General features: G+C 40.1%; 1 protein-coding gene across 4 annotated transcripts in view; it reads right to left on the reverse strand.

Annotated features, from left to right (window-relative positions):
• The window catches only part of LOC118904041 (SREBF chaperone), an 87,336-nt gene that overhangs the window by 34,537 nt on the left and 29,819 nt on the right, over positions 1 to 22,980 (reverse strand). For 3 of the 4 annotated variants that reach the window (XM_036869708.1, XM_036869706.1, XM_036869707.1), the window contains exon 2: positions 10,048 to 10,271. In XM_036869708.1, the coding sequence (XP_036725603.1) occupies positions 10,048 to 10,169 (122 nt within the window). In that variant the 5' untranslated portion in view covers positions 10,170 to 10,271. Of the gene's footprint in view, positions 1 to 10,047; positions 10,272 to 22,980 lie in introns of those variants that run through there. The other variant, XM_036869709.1, reaches the window with a different exon arrangement.

Consider the following 22,980-nt stretch of genomic DNA (forward strand, 5'->3'; position numbering starts at 1 on the left):
CCCACAGCAAACATCATTCTCAATGGTGAAAAACTGGAAGCATTTCCTCTAAGATCAGGAACGAGACAAGCATGTCCACTCTCACCACTATTATTCAACATAGTTTTGGAAGTCCTCGCCACGGCAATCAGAGAAGAAAAAGAAATAAAAGGAATACAAATTGGAAAAGAAGTAAAACTGTCACTGTTTGCAGATGACATGATACTATACATAGAGAATCCTAAAAATGCCACCAGAAAACTACTAATCAATGAATTTGGTAAAGTTGCAGGATACAAAATTAATGCACAGAAATCTCTTGCATTCCTATACACTAATGATGAAAAATCTGAAAGAGAAATTATGGAAACACTCCCATTTACCATTGCAACAAAAAGAATAAAATACCTAGGAATAAACCTACCTAGGGAAACAAAAGACCTGTATGCAGAAAACTGTAAGATACTGATTAAAGAAATTAAAGATGATATCAACAGATAGAGAGATATATCATGTTCTTGGATTGGAAGAATCAATATTGTGAAAATGACTATACTACCCAAAGCAATCTACAGATTCAATGCAATCCCTATCAAATTACCAATGGCATTTTTTACGGAACTAGAACAAATCATCTTAAAATTTATATGGAGACACAAAAGACCCCGAATAGCCAAAGCAGTCTTGAGGGAAAAAAACGGAGCTGCAGGAATCAGACTCCCTTACTTCAGACTATACTACAAAGCTACAGTAATCAAGACAATATGGTACTGGCACAAAAACAGAAACATAGATCAATGGAACAAGATAGAAAGCCCAGAGGTAAACCCACGCACCTATGGTCAACTAATCTATGACAAAGGAGGCAAAGATATACAATGGAGAAAAGACAGTCGCTTCAATAAGTGGTGCTGGGAAAACTGGACAGCTACATGTAAAAGAATGAAATTAGAACACTTCCTAACACCATACACAAAAATAAACTCAAAATGGAATCGAGACCTAAATGTAAGACCGGACACTATAAAACTCTTAGAGGAAAACATAGGAAGAACACTCTTTGACATAAATCACAGCAAGATCTTTTTTGATCCACCTCCTAGAGTAATGGAAATAAAAACAAAAATAAACAAGTGGGACCTAATGAAACTTCAAAGCTTTTGCACAGCAAAGGAAACCATAAACAAGACGAAAAGACAACCCTCAGAATGGGAGAAAATATTTGCAAACGAATCAACGGACAAAGGATTAATCTCCAAAATATATAAACAGCTCATTCAGCTCAATATTAAAGAAACAAACACCCCAATCCAAAAATGGGCAGAAGACCTAAATAGACATTTCTCCAAAGAAGACATACAGATGGCCAAGAAGCACATGAAAAGATGCTCAACATCACTAATTATTAGAGAAATGCAAATCAAAACTACAATGAGGTATCACCTCACTCCTGTTAGAATGGGCATCATCAGAAAATCTACAAACAACAAATGCTGGAGAGGGTGTGGAGAAAAGGGAACCCTCTTGCACTGTTGGTGGGAATGTAAATTGATACAGCCACTATGGAGAACAGTATGGAGGTTCCTTAAAAAACTAAAACTAGAATTACCATATGACCCAGCAATCCCACTACTGGGCATATACCCAGAGAAAACCGTAATTCAAAAAGACACATGCACCCGAATGTTCATTGCAGCACTATTTACAATAGCCAGGTCATGGAAGCAACCTAAATGCCCATCAACAGACGAATGGATAAAGAAGTTGTGGTACATATATACAATGGAATATTACTCAGCCATAAAAAGGAACGAAATTGAGTCATTTGTTGAGACATGGATGGATCTAGAGACTGTCATACAGAGTGAAGTAAGTCAGAAAGAGAAAAACAAATATCGTATATTAATGCATGTATGCGGAACCTAGAAAAATGGTACAGATGAGCCAGTTTGCAGGGCAGAAGTTGAGGCACAAATGTAGAGAATGGTCATATGGACACCAAGGGGGGAAAACTGCGGTGAGGAGGGGATGGTGGTGTGCTGAATTGGGCAATTGGGATTGACATGTATACACTGATGTGTATAAAACTGATGCCTAATAAGAACCTGCAGTATAAAAAAACAAACAAAACAACTAATACTAAACTTTCATTGGGTTATTTGTATGGAAATATGTTAATATAAATGTTTCAGACATTACATGAAATTTCTAAAAATCTTATATTTGTATTTGTATGGAAATATGTATGGAAATATGTTAATATAAATGTTTCAGACATTACATGAAATTTCTAAAAATCTTATATTTGTATTTGTATGGAAATATGTATGGAAATATGTTAATATAAATGTTTCAGACATTACATGAAATTTCTAAAAATCTTATATGTTCTGGTATAATGTTATAAGTAATAACCCTAGTTATTTAAAATGTATATCTCAGAAATAACTAATTTTCTTGTCAACTGCATTATTATGAACTTTCATCAAATCTTTAACCGTGGTCATTTTTAAGTCTTTTGTCATTTACAGACAGTTCTGGGTGTACTCTGATGCTTTTGCAAATATGTTCCTATAAAAGGGTTTCATCTTCAAGGAATTCATGGAAAAGACTCTGACAAGTACAGGTTTCTGGTAACTGACTGTACTGCTGAACTGAATGAATAAGCATTTTCAGAACTCTAATGAAAAACTGATGAACTCATAAAAGTGCTAACAAAAGATCAAGATGAAAAAAAAATTAATTACATGGGACTGAGTGAACTGATGAGGATGATGATAATTTTTGTGACTTCCTGTTTGAATAAAAAAAAATTTTAAACAATCATAAATTCCTTTTAATAGAAGCACAAGAAAAACACCAAGATAAAGATTCTACAAAAATGCAAAATGCAAGGTTTTTTTTTTTTGAAGTTTTTATTGGAGTATAGTTGCTTTACAATGTTGTGTTAGTTTCTACTGTACTACAAAGTGAATCAGCTATACATATACATATATCCCCTCTTTTTTGGATTTCCTTCCCATTTAGGTCACCACAGTGCATTAAGTAGAGATCCCTGTGCTATACAGTAGGTTCTCATTAGTTATCTATTTTATACATAGTATCAATAGTGTATATGTGTCAATCCCAATCTCCCAATTCCTCCCACCCCATCCCTTTCCCCCTTGGTATCCATACATTTGTTCTCTACGTCTGTATCTATATTTCTGCTTTGCAAATAAGATCATCTATACCATTTTTCTAGATTCTACGTATATGTGTTAATATACGATATTTGTTTTTCTCTTTCTGACTTACTTCACTCTGTATGACACTCTCTAGGTCCATCCATGTCTCTACAAATGACCCAATTTCGTTCCTTTTTACAGCTGAGTAATATTCCATTGTATATATGTACCACATCTTCTTTATCCATTCCTCTGTTGATGGATATTTAGGTTGCTTCCATGACCTGGCTATTGTAAATAGTGCTGCTATGAACATTGGGGCGCATGTGTCTTGTTGAATTACGGTTTTCTCTGGGTATATGCCCAGTAGTGGGATTGCTGGGTCATATGGTAGTTCTATTTTTAGTTTTTTAAGGAACCTCCATACTGTTTTCCATAGTGGCTGTATCAATTTACATTCTCACCATATGTGGAAATTCTTAATAAATCTATGTTTCAACTTGTGTTTTGTAAATGAAGTCCATCACAATGGAGCATGTGCTGAGGATTTGGAGTGTAGGTTCACAGGTGGTCCCTCCTCCCCGGGACAGGTGCTTGACCACCAGCTCCCCTGCCAACTTGCATCCCAGAATCTGGCCTTCCCCTCCCTGTCCAGGGATCCATTTGCTGCTGCTCCCTGGAGGCACCTGACCAAAACATGGAGGGCTGCTCAGAAGTGCATACCCCGCTGTGTCCTGGAGCAGGGTGAGGCACTGGCCATTGCCTAGCCCATGCTGGCTGCACCACAGCAATCTGATGGGCATTTTGGCAGGAGGAAGCCTTTCATCCACTCCCATCTGAGCATATTTTAGTACCTTTAACAGTACTTTTCCCCTGCTTTCTGAAGCAGCAGCTCTGCATTTTCATGTTGCACTGGGTCCCACAAATGATGATGCTGGCTCTACATCTCCCATTCTCACTCCCAGTCATCTGTGATGGGAGCTCAGGAGACACGGAAGACATACAGGAAGAGCAACCAGAAAAATGACACTCAAGAGATGTGGCACAGGACACCTCTCTGGAGACATCAGGAGTGGGACATGTTTTCTCTCTTCCCTTCTCAGGGGAGAACAATACAGGACTCGGGGTGGGGTAGTGAAAGACTATAAAGGGAAATTTCTGAGATCTCCTGATCTCTCTTCTGTTGGAGGAAATCTGGGCTTGGAGGAAATTTCGGGTGATAAAGGAGTCTTTGATCTCCTACAAGCCTTTCAGAGCTTTTCCAGAGCTCGTGTGTGAGGTCAGGGGTAACTTCTGCTTGGAGGGAGGCTCTGGCTTTGGAATGCTGAACAAGACCCAGGAGCAGCTTCTGGAGCTGGTCCCCTGGGCTCCTGAGTCTAGGCTTTGGGGCAGAGGTCAGTGGTGCTCTGGGACTTTGTTCTCAGCTATCCAGCCCGGCTCTCCAAAGCACAGGTGCAGACAGGGCTTCAGTTACTCATATTTCTTTCTTGTTCATGAAAGGAATATAAATGTGTCCAGAGAGTGGCCACATCGGTACAAAAAGAGGGAGCCTGTTCTATAGTCTCCTGTGTGCCCACCCACAAAGGGGTCACGATGATCGTAGGGAAACCTGAGCTGTGGGCAGACAAGGGAGAGAGGTTGAGAGCGGAGGCCACCACAACTGAGATGTCCAGCCTCAGCCTGAAGGTGCTGCTTTCCTCCAGAGAAAAAGAAGGAGGAAGGGGCCAAGTCTGCTCTCAGATACCCACACAGGCTGTAGGATTATCCTCCTTCAGGAGGTTTGGAATGGTCTCATCATGATTCCAACTTGCTCTCCAAGTTAAAATCCACCCTCTCTAACCATGACCAGCAGGTTATGGAATCACAGGTGACCTGATGACCCCTCACATTAACCTCTGACCCACGCATAGGGCAATTCAGCTGGCCTGGCACCCAGACACTCTTCCTTCATTCCACGGCATACCTACCACTTCCCAGGACAGGTCCCAAGAAATAGCACCCTCTGCCTTGCTGGACTGCTGCTGAGGCACACCTCCGGTCCTGGTGGCCTAACCTCTAGGAAATGTAAACAGATACCTCTTGCCACAGTGCCTACTTGCTACAAGTTTCATCAGATTTTCCCAGAGGAAAGAGCATTTATGGCTCCCAGGGTGATCCAGTGGGATGAACAGGTCCACAGCCCAGGCAGCTGCTAGATCCAGACAGAGGTAGCAAGAGCAGCAGTCCTTTCGGTTCAAGCTGAACAACTCTCATTCCAGGTACAATAAAGGTAAGCAGTTAAATGGAATCTGAGTATCTAATAAAACTACTAAAAGCTGTCTACTCATTTCTCCAAAGAAGACATACAGATGGCCAATAAGCACATGAAAAGATGCTCAACATCACTAATTATTAGAGAAATGCAAATCAAAACTACAATGAGGTACCATCTCACACCAGTCAGAATGGCTATCATCAAAAAATCCACCAACAATAAATGCCAGAGAGAGTGTGGAGAGAAGGGAACCCTCCTGCACTCTTGGTGGGAATGTAAATTGGTACAGCCACTACAGAAACAATACAGAGGTTCCTTAAAAAAACAAAAATAGAGTTGCCATGTGATCCAACAATCCCACCCCTGGGCATATACCCGGAGAAAACCAAAATTCAAAAAGATACATGCACCCCTATGTTCACAGCAGCACTATTTACAATAGCCAAGACATGGAAACAACCTAAATGTCTTGACAGATGAATGGATAAAGAAGATGTGGTAAATATATACAATGGAATACTACTCATAAAAAAAGAATGAAATAATGCCATTTGCAGCAACATGGATGAACCTAGAGATGATCATACGAAGTGAAGTCAGCAAGAGAAAGACAAATACTTTATGATATCACTTATATGTGGAATCTAAAATATGACACAAATGTGACCTTATTTATGAAACAGGGACAGACTCACAGACATAGAAGACAAACTTATGGTTACAAAAGGTGAAAGGGGGTCAGGGAGGGATAAATAAGGAGTTTGGGATTAGAAGATACAAACTACTATATATAAAATAAACAAAACAAGGTCCTACTGTATAGCACAGGGAACTATATTCAATATCCTATAATAAACCATAATGGAAAAGAACATGAAAAAGAATTTGTGTATATATATGTATAACTGAATCACTTTGCTGTACACCAGAAACTAACACAACACTGTAAATCAACTATCCTTCAATTAAAAAAAAAATTACAGAATATGAAAAAAAAAACACCTATCTATTAACCACACTTTATTTTCTGCAGGCAACCTGTAGCTCTGGCAGAAGGGGAGATGCTCTGGATAGAAAAGCTTCCCATACAGAAGAGGATAGCGAGGCTTGTGCCCTGGGTCCACAATATCTGGTCTCCTTTCCATAAAGGCCCGGAATCTCTGGATTTTCTGATACAACCTTTATCATCTTTGGAGGCTGAGGGACTTCATCTAGCCTTAGAAATTTTCTCCTAAGCCAATCAGATTTTAAGAAATTTTTAAAATTCCTTTACAATCACATAACAAAGATGCTGGTTTGAAAAAATAAGTACACAGCATTAAGAATGTGACGGTACACCCCAGTACAGGGTGACTGTAAAGACAAGAGGAAACCATAGTGCCCTTAGAGAGTGGGACCAAAAGAGGCAGCAGGTTCAGAGGGGTGCGCCAGGGTAGTAGCCTCCCTGTGCTTTTGTTGGGAGAGCGGCGAGCTGCATGAACACAACCATAAACAGGAAAGGAGGCAAGGAAGATGCCACCTATTCTTCCTGTAGGGCTCAGCTCAGGTGTCCTCCTCCCTGGAAGCCTCCCTAACGCTGTCTCCCTTTGCACCAAGGTTAGGTCAAATCTGCTATGCACAATACCCAATGGCGCTGCAGTTATCTCTCTCAGGCCGAGACTGTGGGAGGGACTGTGTTCTGCGTCACTGGTCTGGCACAGTTCTTGGCATATATTATAGCAATCTTTATTGAGGTGGCTGTAAAACCCAATTTTATGCTCTCTCCTCAACTTCTGTTATGTAGGGCCACTGCCTCAAAAAGCCTCTCTATCCTCTGTCTAGGCAGATCCTGTCAGGCCCTGTCCCTGGCCCACTGCAACTGAGATTCTCTTTCTGAGGCTTCTCGTTCAAGGAGCAGACTCCCTGCAATGAAAGGTATCAGCACCAAACAGTGTTCTTCATAAAGTTCATGTCACCACAGCGAAGTGGAGAAAGTACAGATTTGGATCTGCCACACAGACCGGCCAGTTGCAGCACATACCACTTACTATCTCTCCACATTAGTTTCATCATCAGCAAAAGAACTAGGGAATAACCACATCCTCCAAGGATGTTAGGCGACCAAATGAAATACTGTGTGTGGAAGCACCTGACCACAAAGCCAGCGCTCAGTGAAGATTAGTTTTCCTTTCCCTCCTATCAGCCCAATCCTTCCCTGAGGCTCACCCACTCCATTCTCAGGACTGATGTTCAGCCAAGACACCTGTGGGATATAAGACAGGTGTCTGCCCAGCTTGGCTGCATTTGGGCTGTACTGGTTGTTAAATATTGTTATTATCACATTTGCCTCTTACCCCATCCTCCATCCCATTCTAATTCACCCAGAGTCGAGAAGGAGTCTTCCACGCTTGAGACCTTAGCCATCTCATAAAGTTTTCATACCAGAGGCCCCCAAGTCATAAATCCAAGGACAATCTGTTTTGAAACACTTGTGTGATATCAAATTATTCATTCAAAGATAAAGGCCAATTGCACCCAGCTACAACTGAGCTGCTACACATAGCCTACTTTCCCTGTCCAGGAAGCTGCCTGGTCCCAGCTGGCCAAATCCAATCCTCAGAAGATGAATGGCAAAGAGGAAACATCCTTGCCTTTTCCGGTAGCTAGAGCCGTCTTTGTAGAAGGGGAATCACAACCACCTCCTCAACCTACACTGCCCATAGAGCAGAGGTCCCCAACCGTTTTGGCACCAGGGACCAGTTTCGTGGAAGACAATTTTTCCATGGACCAGTGTGGGGGTGGGTGGGGGTGGTTCATGCAGTAATGCGAGCCATGGGGAGTGGCAGAGGAAGCATTGCTCGCTCACCCGCCGCTCACCTCCTGCTGTGCGGCCCGGCTACTAACAGGCCATACTGGTCCATGGCCCAGGGGTTGGGGACCCCTGCCACAGAGAACACAAGTTTAATTCAATGTATTCATCCATTATGTATTTACTTACCATACACATACACATATAAAGATGCTATCAAAGAACTGAGAATTTATGAAGGGGGAGCAGGACCCCACCCACCTCTAACAGAAGGCAATACGAGTAATAATAACCGTAAGTGTCACCACAAACTGCTGCTCTAGAAGTTAGAATAAAAGAGAAAATACTTTCAGCTGAGACATGGTAGAACTTCAGAGAAATTTTCAAGAAAGACACACAGCCTAGTGGTTCTCAGCATGTAGTCCCCAGGCCTGGGAGCTTGTTTAGAGATTCTTGGGTTTATCCAGATCTGATGAATGAGAAACTGGGGTAGGGCCCAGCAATCTTGTTTAACATGCCCTCCAGGTAATTATGATGCTAGCTCAGGTTTAAGAACCACTGCCCTAGCATATAGGCCAGGCCTAGAAAAGTATGATTTTGAAAGAGACAGATGGGTCAATTAACCTACAGGAAAAAACAACAAGCAAATCCAAGATCTGGGTTCTCAGAACACTACTAATTCATCAGTTACAGGACATAGCCACAAGTGTCTAATCTTGTACAACACAAATTAACGAAGTTTAAACATCAGGACAAATACACTGAGCCAGAGTGAGGAGAGTCAGGGGGAACAGAGTGCCACAGGTGCAGGCACCAGAATCCCTTTAAAGCTGGATTTGAACCCCAGTTTCCCTACTTATTCGTTGTGTAGACCAGGCAAGCCTCTAATCCTCCATCCCCCTTTGGTTAAATGGAAATATAACTGGATCACTTCCCAAGGTTTTTATTAGGATTAATGAGACATTTAATTATATACCTGAAGCACCAACACAGCACCCAGCAGGAAATTCTCAATGAATATGCTCATCTTTCCTTGTCCTAATTAGGGAAGAACTTGGGATCATTAACAACTGAATAGCGAGTTCAGTCCTGAACCATCCTTCGTACAGCACAGCACTGAAAACATCTATAAAAGTTAGATGTACAATGAATCTGGAAACCAGAATTCCTTCCAGAGACAAGGATAATCAGATAGGCTCTTTTCATGACTGTCAGTGTTTGAGAGCCAAGGGGACCTTTGGATATCATCTTACATCAAGCCTCTCCTTTCACAATGTCCTCATCAGCGACACTCTTCAGGGTTCTATGGGGCCCTATGACAGAATGACAGTCACAACAGTCCTTGGTGAGCACAGCAGGCCCCAAGTATCAACCAGAGGTCAGAAGGAGGGTCCACATGAACACAAGAAAATGACTAGAGAGCAGAAAACCAAGTCTCTGGGGTTAGCCTACAAGACAGTGTCCAAGGAATTGTTCAAACGGACTTTGCCTTGCAACATTCCAAGGCTCCTGCTCTTAACCAGGTACCAAAAGGAAGCTGCCACTGTTGAGAAGGAAAATTAAAAGATCATGCTTTCAATTATCCTGCAGTTTCTTAGAAACATCTAAACATTATTTTCACACAGATTACCAGCAATGTGAACAAATCTGGTGACTCACCAAGTCAGGGCCAGCCTGGACTGTTTTACTGTAGTGGCTAAACACCTCAGGACTAGAGCTTTCCACTCAACAGATCCAATGAGCCTCAAGTTCCATTGTATAAAAAGCACACAGTCCAAGGGCTACTGAACAGTCAGGGTTAGGAAATCTATTGTGCCAAGGCACTGGCCCACCATATCCAGGGCAACTTGGAAACATACCAGCAGGCTAAGATGCAGAGCCCCGTGAAGAGAATGATGGGGATGGGGTAGGACGCACAGAACAGCCCATGGTTGTAGAAGGCCTGAGATATCTTCTCACGCAGCCTTTCAGTCAGGGTCATCCTCAGCTGAAGTCACCTTGCTGCCATCCCGGAAAGTGACCATGGATTAGCCTGGCACACGTTGGACAGCACTGACAATGGACACCATCTGCAGGCAGGCACCTGGCAAGAAGGGAGAAAAGCCAATTAACAAAGAGTACTTGGCTCTCAACACTAGGGCTGCTGGGGGAGGTGGCAGGGACGTGGATAGGGAATCAGGAAGCCTACATGCAAGATCTGGAGACATCAATCCCAAAACACACACACACACACACACACACACACACACACACACACACAATCTTGGTCGGCTCCTAGTGACTGTGGGTAGTGTCTAAGTACGTCTAACCAAAGAAACAAAAAAACTGCCTCTCTAGCTCTGGTAATAAACTCTCAATCCTCTTCCATATTAGGTACTTCTAAAAGGCCACTCCCTAGAGAGGGCATTTTTCTCACACGTGGCACAGGCAAGCACTCCTGTGTAACAGACAGCACCTTCAGCTGCTCTTGGCCAAATGGACATTCTGGAAACCCTCCCCGCCCCCCATTCTCTGTGCACAGGCCAGACCGAGAGAAATCCTTGGGAAAAACCTTTATACAAGGACTGATCCCTCAAAAAACACATTCTTGCACAAACAGTGATTCATTGATAAAGAAAGTCCAGTGGGGTCAGCCCTCAACACAAAAACACCAAAAAGTCTAGGCCCCTGACATAAAACAAAATTCACTGTGACAGTGGTATTGGGTAGAAGTCTCTGCTCCTGGTCCCCCAGTTGTTCCTGGGAGGGTGAGGGCAAAGGGTCCCTCCTATTTCTGCCTGCCCAGCAGCTGTCTCGTCCTTGGAGTAACAGCAGTCCAGTGTGGCTCTGAGAACCACCTTTCTCCACAGGATTTGGCCTGGACATACGGCCAGTTAAGGTGCCCCTCCCTGACCCCCACCAGGCTGGTTAGGCCTCTCTCCCTGGCCTTTGACTTCTGAGCAAAAAGAAGCAAAACTGGATACGGTGGTGTTTATTCTTCCCCAAGAGGTTCCTGCTCCCCAGATCACGGGCTGCTCTGGCTCCAGCCCTTTCTGAAGACGAGCTCATCAGCTCTTCTTTCCAGTCTGTGAGCCACCCCATATCCTTCCAATAAATACTCCTTTTGCTTGTGTGAGCCAGTTAATTTCTGTTGCTTCCAAGTAGAGAATCTTAAACTAATAAAATCAGAATAGAAAACTCTAGCAGAAGGGCCCAGGAATCTAGAATTCCTTTCCTTGCTGAGCTCGCTGAGGAAATTCAAGTTTAAATCCACTTCTCCTGTTCCATGTTGCTGTTTTCTTTGGTCTGTGTTACAGGGAACCTGCCCAGACATGTGTCTTGGCTTGATTCAGCTCACTGATGAAAACCCAGGCCAAGGAGATGATACCTCAGAAGTGTGAGACCAGAAGGGAGAAGCAAAAGGAGTCACACCACAGCCAATTCACAAGAAGGAATGGCTACCACTCCATCCACCCTCCTGGAAGCACAAGTCTTAGGCGCACATGCAATTTTCCAGTCCAAGAACCCTCTAAGGAAATAGTACAAAGAACCCTCTGTGGGTCAATTCAGAAGGCAACAGATAGAGGAATCGGCAGGCGACAGCTGCTGACCCAAGGAGCAGAGGTGCTGACAACAGCTCAACCATTCACAAGGCTCACCTGGAACATAACAGCTCAAAAAGGTCTTAAGCAGTAGACTTGCAGCAGGGCACCAGCAACAGTGCTCACCACCCAGCATAAACAAGGACTCCAGGGAAGCAGCGTTTCTGCTCCTGTGTCCCCAACCCTCCGTTCTACTTCAAGGGGGAAAACAAACACTAATGAGATATATGCCTGTGGAAAGACGCTGTCAAGAGGATCCCTGAAGACTGATGGCCATAAACAAGTTGTAGCTTTTCCAACCTCAGTCCTCTGCCAAGCCCCACATCTCTTCCCTTAAGTGTCCCAAAACCAAGCCCTCCAGGAAATTGCAATCCTACTAATCCTTATCTCCTTCTCAGGCCTCTTCCGCACACAAATTGGTAACACAAGAAGCAGGGGACAGGGGGGTGGGTGGGTTCTCTTATACATGGAACTACTAATTGAGAAAAAAACCATCTCACTTCAATTCTGCAGCAAATACAAATCTTTCTGACATGACCTTAGTCGTTTTCAGTTTCCACTAATCTTTATTAGTTATACTAATTGCTAATTTTCACAGCACCAAGAAAATTAAAAAAAAAAAAAAATCCTAATTCTAGTTCATTACACAGCCCACCTACCTGAACCGAGCAAGAGAGGAATTGTTCATCTTTACTCCACTGCACTCATTTTAACGCAAAGCTTTTCCAAAGCAAAATTTATCCTAAGAAACTGCCAAAATATTTTCCAGAGTGCCCATACCATTTTACATTTTCACCAGCAGCATGAGAGACTTCGTTTCTTAGCATCCTCACCAGCATTTGGTATTGTCACTATTCTTTATTTTAGCTGTACTAGTAAGACTGTGTTAGTATCTTATTGGATCTTAATTTGCATTTCCCTAATGGCTAGTGACACTGAACCTCTGCATGTGTGCATGTGTCTGTGTGTGTATTCCTTAAGCTGTTATATATATGAGATCATGTAATTTGCAAATAGAGATAGTTTAACTTCTTTTCCAATCTGGATGCCTTTTGTTTTTCTTGTAAAATTGTGGTCGCTAGAACTTCTGGTACAATGTTGAACTGCAGTGGTGAGAATGCATCTTATTCCTGATCTTAGGAAAGGAGCATTCAGTCTTTCACCTTAAGTATGGTATTACATGGGAGTTTTTCATATAAGCCCTTTATCAAGTTGAGGGAGTCCCCATCTATTCCTAGTTTGTTGAGTGTTTTTTTTTTTAATCATGAAAGGGTATTATGCTTTGTGTCTTTTGAGATGATCATGTGGTTTTTAATTTATCCTACTAATAAGGTGTATTACACTGATTGATTTTTTCTCGTATTGAACCAACTTTGCATTCCTGGGTATAATCCCTTTAAATGTTGCTAGACTCGGTTTAATAATATTGAGAACTTCTGTATCTACATTCATAAGGGATACTGGTGTATAACTTTCTTTTTTTATGTCTTTGTCTGGCTTTGGTATTAGGGTAATGCTGGCCTTGTAGAATAACTTGGCAAGTGCTCCTTTGTACTTTTTTTTTTTTAAACATTTTTTTTAAAATATTTATTTATTTATTTATGGCTGTGTTGGGTCTTCGTTTCTGTGCGAGGGCTTTCTCTAGTTGCGGCCAGCGGGGGCCACTCTTCATCGCGGTGCACGGGCCTCTCACTATCGCGGCCTCTCTTGTTGCAGAGCACAGGCTCCAGACGCGCAGGCTCAGTAATTGTGGCTCACGGGTCCAGCTGCTCTGCGGCATGTGGGATCTTCCCAGACCAGGGCTCAAACCCGTGTCCCCTGCATTGGCAGGTAGATTCTCAACCACTGCGCCACCAGGGAAGTCCCCTCCTTTGTACTTTTATAGAACAGTTCATGATAAATCTTCTTTAAACATCTAGTAGAATTTACTAGTGAAGCCATCTGATCTTGGGCTTTTTTTGTTTAATTAAATAATTTTATTTATTTATTTCTGGCTGCATTGGGTCTTCGTTGCTGCACGCTGGCTTTCTCTAGTTGCAGAGAGCAGGGGGCTACTCTTCATTGTGGTGTGCATGCTTCTCACTGCGGTGGCTTCTCTTGTTGCAGAGCATGGGCTCTAGGTGTGCGGGCTTCAGTAGCTGTGGTATGCAAGCTCCATAGTTGTGGCTTGCGGGCTCTAGAGCACAGGCGCAGTAGTTGTGGCACACGGGCTTAGTTGCTCCGCGGCATGTGGGATCTTCCCGGACCAGGGCTCGAACCCATGTCCCCTGCATTGGCAGGTGGATTCTTAACCACTGTGCCACCAGGAAGTCCTTGGGCTTTTTTTTTCTGTGTGGGAAGTTTATAAACTATTAATCTCTTTACTTGTTACGTCTCTTCAGATTTTCTATTTCTTCTTGAGTAAATTTTGTTAGTTTGTGTGTTTTCTAGGAATTTGTCCATTTTCACCTAGGCTATCTAATTTATTGGCATAATATTTGCTGTTCAAAGTATTATAAATCATTTTTATTTCTGAAAGCTTGGTGTTAACGTCCCCACTTTCATTAATGATTCTAGCTGTTTGAGTCTCCCCTTTTTTTCCTCAGGTGCTGATCTTTTAAAAGAGCAAACTCTTGCTTTTATTTACTCTATTATTTTCCTAGTCTCTATTCATTTGTTTCCACTCTAGTCTTTATTATTTTCTTCTGTTTGCTTTTGGTTTATTTTGCTCTTCTTTTTCTTCTTTCTCTAGTTTCTTAAAGTTACTGATTTGAGCTCTTTTTTCTCATTTTTTAAAATTAATTCTATTTTTTTTAAACAGCAGGTTCTTATTAGTTATCTGTTTTATACATATTAGTGTATATACGTCAATCCCAATCTCCCAATTCATCCCACCATCACGACCACCACCCCCTGCTTTCCCTCTTGGTGTCTGTATGTTTGTTCTCTACATCTGTGTCTCTATTTCTGCCTTGCAAAACGGTTCATCTGTACCATTTTTCTAGATTCCACATACATGCGTTAATATGCGATATTTTTCTCTTTCTTACCTCCACGTCTCAACAAATAACCCAATTTCATTCCTTTTTATGGCTGGGTAATATTCCATTGTATATATGCACCACATCTTCTTTATCCATTCATCTGTCGATGGGCATTTAGGTTCCTACCATGTCCTGGATACTGTAAATAGTGCTGCAATGAACACTGGGGTGCATGTGTCTTTTTGAATTATGGTTTTCTCTAGGTATATACCCAGTAGTGGGATTGCTGGGTCATATGGTAATTCTACTTTTATTTTTTTAAGGAACCTCCATACTGTTCTCCATAGTGGCTGTATCAATTTACATTCCCACCAACAGTGCAAGAGGGTTCCCTTTTCTCCACACCCTCTCCAGCATTTGTTGCTTGTAGATTTTCTGATAATGCCCATTCTAACTGGTGTGAGGTGATATCTCATCGTAGTTTTGATTTGCATTTCTCTAATAATTAGTGATGTTGAGCAGCTTTTCATGTGCTTCTTGGCCATCTGTATGTCTTCTTTGGAGAAATGCCTATTTGGGTCTTCTGCCCATTTTTGGATTGGGTTGTTTGTTTTTTGTTTGTTTGTTTGTTTTTTTAATACTGAGCTGCATGAACTGTTTATATATTCTGGAGATCAATCCTTTGTCCGTTGATTCATTTGCAAATATTTTCTCCCATTCTGAGGGCTGTCTTCGTCTTGTTTGTAGTTTCCTTTGCTGTGCAAAAGCTTTTAAGTTTCATTAGTTCCCATTTGTTTATTTTTGTTTTTATTTCCATTACTCTAGGACGTGGATCAAAAAAGATCTTGCTGTGATTTATGTCAGAGTATTCTTCCTATGTTTTCCTCTAAGAGTTTTATAGTGTCTAGTCTTTCATTTAGGTCTTTAATCCATTTTGAGTTTATTTTTGTGCATGGTGTTAGGGAGTGTTCTAATTTCATTCTTTTACATGCAGCTGTCCAGTTTTCCCATCACCACTTATTGAAGAGACTGTCTTTTCTCCATTGTATATTCTTGCCTCCTTTGTCATAGATTATTAGTTGACCACCGGTGCATGGGTTTTTCTCTGGGTTTTCTATCCTGTTCCATTGATCTATATTTCTGTTTTTGTGCCAGTACCATATTGTGTTGATTACTGTAGTTTTGTAGTATAGTCTGAAGTCAGGGAGTCTCATTTCTCCAGCTCTGTTTTTTTTCCCTCAAGATTGCTTTGGCTGTTCAGGATCTTTTGTGTCTACATACAAATTTTAAGATTTTTTGTTCTAGTTCTGTAAAAAATGCCATTGGTAATTTGATAGGGATTGCACTGAATCTGTAGATTGCTTTGAGCAGTATAGTCATTTTCACAATATTGATTCTTCCAATCCAAGAACATGGTATATCTCTCCATCTGTACGTGTCATCTTTGATTTCTTTCATCAGTGACTTATAGTTTCCTGAGTACAGGTCTTTTACTTCCTTAGGTAGATTTATTCCTAGGTATTTTATTCTTTTTGTTGCAATGGTGAATGAGATTGTTTCCTTAATTTCTCTTTCTGATCTTTCGTTGTTATAGGAATGCAAGAGATTTTTGCACATTAATTTTGTATCCTGCACCTTTACCAAATTCATTGATTAGCTCTAGAGTTTTCTGGTGGTATCTTTAGGATTATCTATGTATAGTATCAGGTCATCTGCAAACAGTGACAGTTTTACTTCTTCTTTTCCAATTTGGATTCCTTTTATTTCTTTTTCTTCTGTGATTACTGTGGCTAAGACTTCCAAAACTATGTTGAATAAGAGTGGCAAGAGTGGACATCCTTGTCTTGTTCCTCATCTTAGAGGAAATGCTTTCAGTTTTTCACCACTGACAACGATGTTTGCTGTGGTTTTGTCGTATATGGCCTTTATTATCTTGACGTAGGTTCCCTCTATGCCCACTTTCTGGAGAGTCCTTATCATAAATGGGTGTTGAATTTTGTCAAAAGCTTTCTCTGCATCTATTGAGATGATCATATGGTTTTTATTCTTCAGTTTTTTAATATACTGTATCACATTGATTAATTTGCGTATACTGAAGAATCCTTGCACCCCTGGGATAAATCCCACTTGATCATGGTGTATGATCCTTTTAATGTGTTGTTGGATTCTGTTTGCTAGTATTTTGTTGAGGATTTTTGCATCTATATTCATCAATGATATTGGTCTGTAATTTTCTTTTTCTGTAGTATCTTTGTCTGGTCTTGGTATCAGGGTGATGGTGGCCTCGTAGAATGAGTTTGGGAGTGTTCCTTCCTCTGAAATTTTCTGGAAAAGTTTGAGAAGGATGGGTGTTAGCTCTTCTCTAAACGTCTGATAGAATTCACCTGTGAAGCCATCTGGTCCTGGACTTTTGTTTGTTGGAAGATTTTTAATTACAGTTTCAATTTCATTACTTGTGATTGGTCTGTTCATATTTTCTATTTCTTCCTGGTTCAGTCTTGGAAGGCTATACCTTTCTAAGAATTTGTCCATTTCTTCCAGGTTGTCCATTTTATTGGCATAGAGTTGCTTGTAGTAGTCTCTTAGGATGCTTTGAATTTCTGTGGTGTCTGTTGTAACTTCTCCTTTTTCACTTCTAATTTTATTGATTTGAGTCCTCTCCCTCTTTTTCTTGATGAGTCTGGCTAAAGGTTTATCAATTTTGTTTATCTTCTCAAACAACCAGCCTTTAGTTTTATTGATCTTTGCTATTGTTTTCTTTGTTTCTACTTCATTTATTTCTGCTCTGTTCTTTATGATTTCTTTCCTTCTACTAACTTTGGGTTTTGTTTGCTCTTCTTTCTCAAGTTCCTTTAGGCGTAAGGTTAGATTGTTTATTTGAGATTTTTCTTGTTTCTTGAGGTAGGATTGTATTGCTATAAACTTTCTCTTAGAACTGCTTTTGCTGCATCCCATAGGTTTTGGATCGTCGTGTTTTCATTGTCATTTGTCTCTAGGTATTTTTTGATTTCCTCTTTGATTTCTTCAGTGATCTCTTGGTTATTTAGTAATGTATTGTTTAGCCCCCATGTGTTTGTGTTTTTTACATTTTTTTCCCTGTAACTGATTTCTAATCTCATAGCATTGTGGTTGGAAAAGATGCTTAATATGATTTCAATTTTTTAAAATTTACCAAGGCTTGATTTGTGACCCAAGATGTGATCTATCCTGGAGAATGTTCCATGTGCATTTGAGAAGAAAGTGTAATCAGTTGTTTTTGGATAGAATGTCCTATAAATATCAATTAAGTCTGTCTGGTCTACTGTGTCATTTGAAGCTGGTGTTTCCTTATTAATTTTCTGTCTGGATGATCTGTCCATTGGTGTAAGTGAGGTGTTGAAGTCCCCACTATTATTGTGTTACTGTCGATTTCCTCTTTTATAGCTCTTAGCATTTGCCTTATGTATTGAGGTGCTCCTATGTTGGGTGCATATATATTTATAATTGTTGTATCTTCTTCTTGGATTGACGGCTTGATCATTATATAGTGTCCTTCCTTCTCTCTTGTAACAGTCTTTATTTTAAAGTCTATTTTGGGCTTCCCTGGTGGCACAGTGGTTATGAATCCACCCGCCAATGCAGGGGACACAGGTTCGAGCCCTGGTCCAGGAATATCCCACATGCCGCGGAGCAACTAAGCCCATGCACCACAACTACTGAGCCTGTGCTCTAGAGCCCATGAGCCACAACTACTGAGCCCATGTGCCACAACTACTGAAGCCCGCATGCCTAGAGCCTGTGCTCTGCAACAAGCGAAGCCACCACAATGAGAAGCCTGCGCACCGCAACGAAGAGTAGCCACCGCTTGCCGTAACTAAAAGAAAGTCTGCGCACAGCCCGAAAACCCAATGCAGCCACAAATAAATAAATAAATAAATAAATAAATAAATAAATAAATAAAATTTATTTTAAAAAAACAAAACGGAAACAAACTCGGACTTAGAGAAGGAACTTATGGTTACCAGGGGGGATGGGTGGGGGGGAGGGATAGTTAAGGAGTTTGGAATTGACATGTACACTGCTATATTTAAAATGGATAATGAACAAGGACCTACTGTACAGCACAGGGAACTCTGATCAATATTATGTAACAATCTAAATGGGAAAAGAATTTCAGAAAGAATAGATACGTGTATATGTATAACTGAATCATGCTCCTGTACACCTGAAACTAACACAACATTGTTAATCAACTATACTCCAATATGAAATGAAAAGTTAAAAAAAAACAAACAAAACTCAGACATAGAAAACAAACTTACAGTTTACCGAAGGGGAAATGGGAGATGGAGGGAGGGATAAATTAGGAGCTTGGGATTAACAGATACACATTACTATATATAAAATAGATAAATAACAAAGACCTACTGTATAGGCACAGTGTGTGTGTGTGTGTGTTTGTGTGTGTATACAAATCACTTTGTTGTACACCTGAAACTAACACCACATTCTAAGTCGACTATACTTCAATTTAAAAAAAAAACCTGCCTACTTTACCCGGCAAAGCTGTCCTTCAGAAATAAAGGAGAGATAAAGACTTTACCAAACAAATGTGTAGACCATTCATCATCACTAGACCTGCCTTACAAGAAATGCTAAAACTTCTTCAAGCTGAAATGAAAAGACACTAATAACATAGAAACATAGAAATATAAAACACACTGCTAAAGGTAAGTATATGTATAGTCAAATTCAAAATACAGTTGGCCCTCCCTATTCCAGAATTCCACATCCACAGATTGAACCAACTGATTGAAAATATTTGAGAAAAAAAAAAAAAAAACTCAGGAAGTTCCAAAAAGCAAACCTTGAATTTGCCCCACTCTGGTAACAATTTACATAGCATTTACAACTATCTACATGATATTTACATGATATTAGGTATTATAAGTGATCTAGAGAGGATTTAAAGGCTATATGTAAATACTACTCCATTTTATCCAAGGGCCTTGAGCATCCACGGATTCTGGTATACATGGGGGGCAGGGGTGTCATGGAACAAATCTCCCACAGATACTGAGAATGACTTTAATACTGTAATATGCTGGTATGTTAATCTCTTAACTCTAGTATAAAGACTAAGTATTAAAAATCACTAAAAAAATCACAGAAGTATTAAAAATCACTACAGTGACAATAATTTCCTTATGAATACACAATATAAAAATATGTAGGGCTTCCCTGGTGGCGCAGTGGTTGAGAATCTGCCTGCCAATGCAGGGGACACGGGTTCGAGCCCTGGTCTGGGAAGATCCCACATGCCACGGAGCAACTAGGCCCGTGAGCCACAACTACTGAGCCTGCGCGTCTGGAGCCTGTGCTCCGCAACAAAAGAGGCCGCGACAGTGAGAGGCCCGTGCACCGCGATGAAGAGTGGCCCCCGCTCGCCACAACTAGAGAAAGTCCTCGCACAGAAACGAAGACCCAACACAGCCAAAAATAAATTAATTAATTAATTAATTAATTTTAAAAAAATATGTAAACTGTGATATCAAAAACATAAAATGGGAAAGGAAAGCATAGAATTTTTGTATGCTATGGAAGTTAAGTTGTTATCAGCTTAAAATAGATTGTTATAACTATAAGATGTTTTATGTAACCCTCATGGTAATCACAAAGCAAAACACTACAGCAGATAGACAAAAGATCAAGATCAAAACATACCACTAAGGAAAATTATCAATTCAAAAAAGAAGACAGCAAGAGAGGAAGAAAGGAACAAAGGAATTACAAAACAGCCAGAACATAATTAATAAGATAGCTTTAGTAAGTCCTTATGTATCAATAACTACTTTAAATTTAAATTCATTAAATCATCTATTTGAAAGGCATACAGTAGCTGAATGGATTTAAAAAAAAAAAAAAAAAGACCCAACTATATGCTTCCCACAAGAGACTCACTTCAGCTTTAAGGACACAAAAAGACTCAAAGTGAAGGGATGGAAAAAGGTATTTCATGAAAATGAAAACCAAAAGAGAGCAGGAGTGGCTATACTTATACCAGACAAAACAGACTTCAGGTGAAAAACTTAACAAGAGACAAAAAAGGTCATTATATAATGATAAAGAAGTCAGTTCATCAAGAGGATTTAACACTGGTAAATATATATGTACCCATTATCAGAGCACCTAAATATATTAAGCGAATACTAAAAGATCTGAAGGGAGAAACAGACAATACAGTAATGGTAGGAGACTTCAGTATCCTACTTTCAACAAAAAATTGTCCAGACAGAAAATCAATAAGGAAACATTTGAACTTGAACTATACTCTAGACCAAATGGACCCAACAGACATACAGAATATTTCATCCAAACAGCACCAGAATACACATTCTTCTCAAGCACACATGGAACATTCTCCAGGATAGATCCTATGTTAGGTCACACAACAAGTATTAGCAAATTTCATAAGAATGAAGTATCTTTTCTGACCACAATGGTATGAAACTAGGAATCAGTAACAGGAGGAAGACTGGAAAATTCACAAATATGTGTAAATTAAACAACATACTCTTGAAGAACCAATAGACCAAAGAAGAAATCAAAAGAGAAATTTTAAAAATTATGAAACAAACTAAAATGGAAACACAACATACCAAAACTTATGGAATGCAGCAAAAGCAGTTTTAAGAGGAAAGTTTTTAATGATAAAGGTCTGTGTTTAGAAAAAAGAATAATCTCAAATAGACAAGCTAACTTTATGCCTCAAGGAATTAGAAAAAGAACAACAAACTAAGCTTTCTACTTACAAGGAAGGAAATAAAGAGCAGAGTGGAAATAAATAGAATCTAAAAACATAATAGAAAAGACGGATGAAACCAAGAGCTGGTTTTTTGAAAAGACAAACAAAACTGACACACCCTTAGCTAGACTCACCAAGAAAAAAGAGAGAGGACTCAAATAAAATCAGAAATGAAAGAGGAGATGATATAACAGAAATATAAAGGATCACAGAGACTACTATGAAAAATTAGATGTCAACAAATTTGACAACGAGAAGAAATGAATAGATTCCTAGAAACATGTGACCAACAAGACTAAATTATGAAGAAATAGAAAATCTGAACAGGCTGATTACCAGTAAGGAGACTGAATCAGTAATCAAAAACCTCCCAACAAACGGAAGTCCAGGATTAGATGGCTTCACTGGTGAATTCTACCAAACATTTAAAGAGGAATTAGTATCAATCCTTCTCAAACTCTTCAAAAAAAACTGAAGAGGAGGAAACACTTCCAAACTCATTTTATGAGGCCAGTGTTACCCTGATACCAAAGCCAGACAAGGACACAACAAGAAAAGAAAATTACGGGCCAATATCCCTGATGAAAAAAGATTCAAAAATCCTCAACAAAATTTAGTAAATTGAATTCAACAGCACATTAAAAAGATCACACACTCTGATCAAGTGGATTTATTCCTGGGATGTGAATGAAGATGGTTCAACACATGCAAATTGATAAATGTGATATGCCACATTAACAGAATGAAAGATAAAAATCCTATGATCATCTCAATAGATGCAAAATAAGCATGACAAAATTCAACATCCTTTCATGATTTAAAAAACTAATTGGGTATAGAAGGAACGTACCTCAACATAATAAAGGCCACATATGACAAGCCCACAGCTAACATCATAAGCAATGGTGAAAAACTAAGAGCTTTTCCTCTAAGAGCCAAAACAAGACAAGGGTGCCACTCCATTTTTTTTTTGGGGGGGGGGGCGTGCTGCTCGGCTTCTGGGCTTTTAGTTCCCCTACCTGGGATCGAACCCAAGCTCTCAGCAGTGAGAGCATGGAGTCCTAACCACTGGAACGCCAGGGAATTCCCATGCGTGCCCACTATTACCGCTTCTATTCAGCAGAGGACTGGAAATCCTAGTCAAGGCAATTAGACGGGAAAAATTTTGTTTAATATTCAAATTGGAAAGGAAGAAATAAAATTGTCTCTGTTTGCAGATGACATGATCATATGTCCGAAACTCTGCCAAAAAAACTATTCAAACTGATAAATTCGGTAAAGCTGCAGTATATAAAATCAATATACAAAAGTCAGTTGCGTTTTTATGTAACAACAACAAACTATCAGAAAGGGAAATAAGAAAACAAACCCATTTACAATAGCATCAAAAAGAATAAAATACTTAGGGATAAATTTAATCAAGGAGGTGAAGACCTGTGCACTGAAAACTATGACACCGATGGG

The sequence above is a fragment of the Balaenoptera musculus genome, chromosome 11, assembly GCF_009873245.2.
Source record: "Balaenoptera musculus isolate JJ_BM4_2016_0621 chromosome 11, mBalMus1.pri.v3, whole genome shotgun sequence".
Classification (NCBI taxonomy): Eukaryota; Metazoa; Chordata; class Mammalia; order Artiodactyla; family Balaenopteridae; genus Balaenoptera; species Balaenoptera musculus.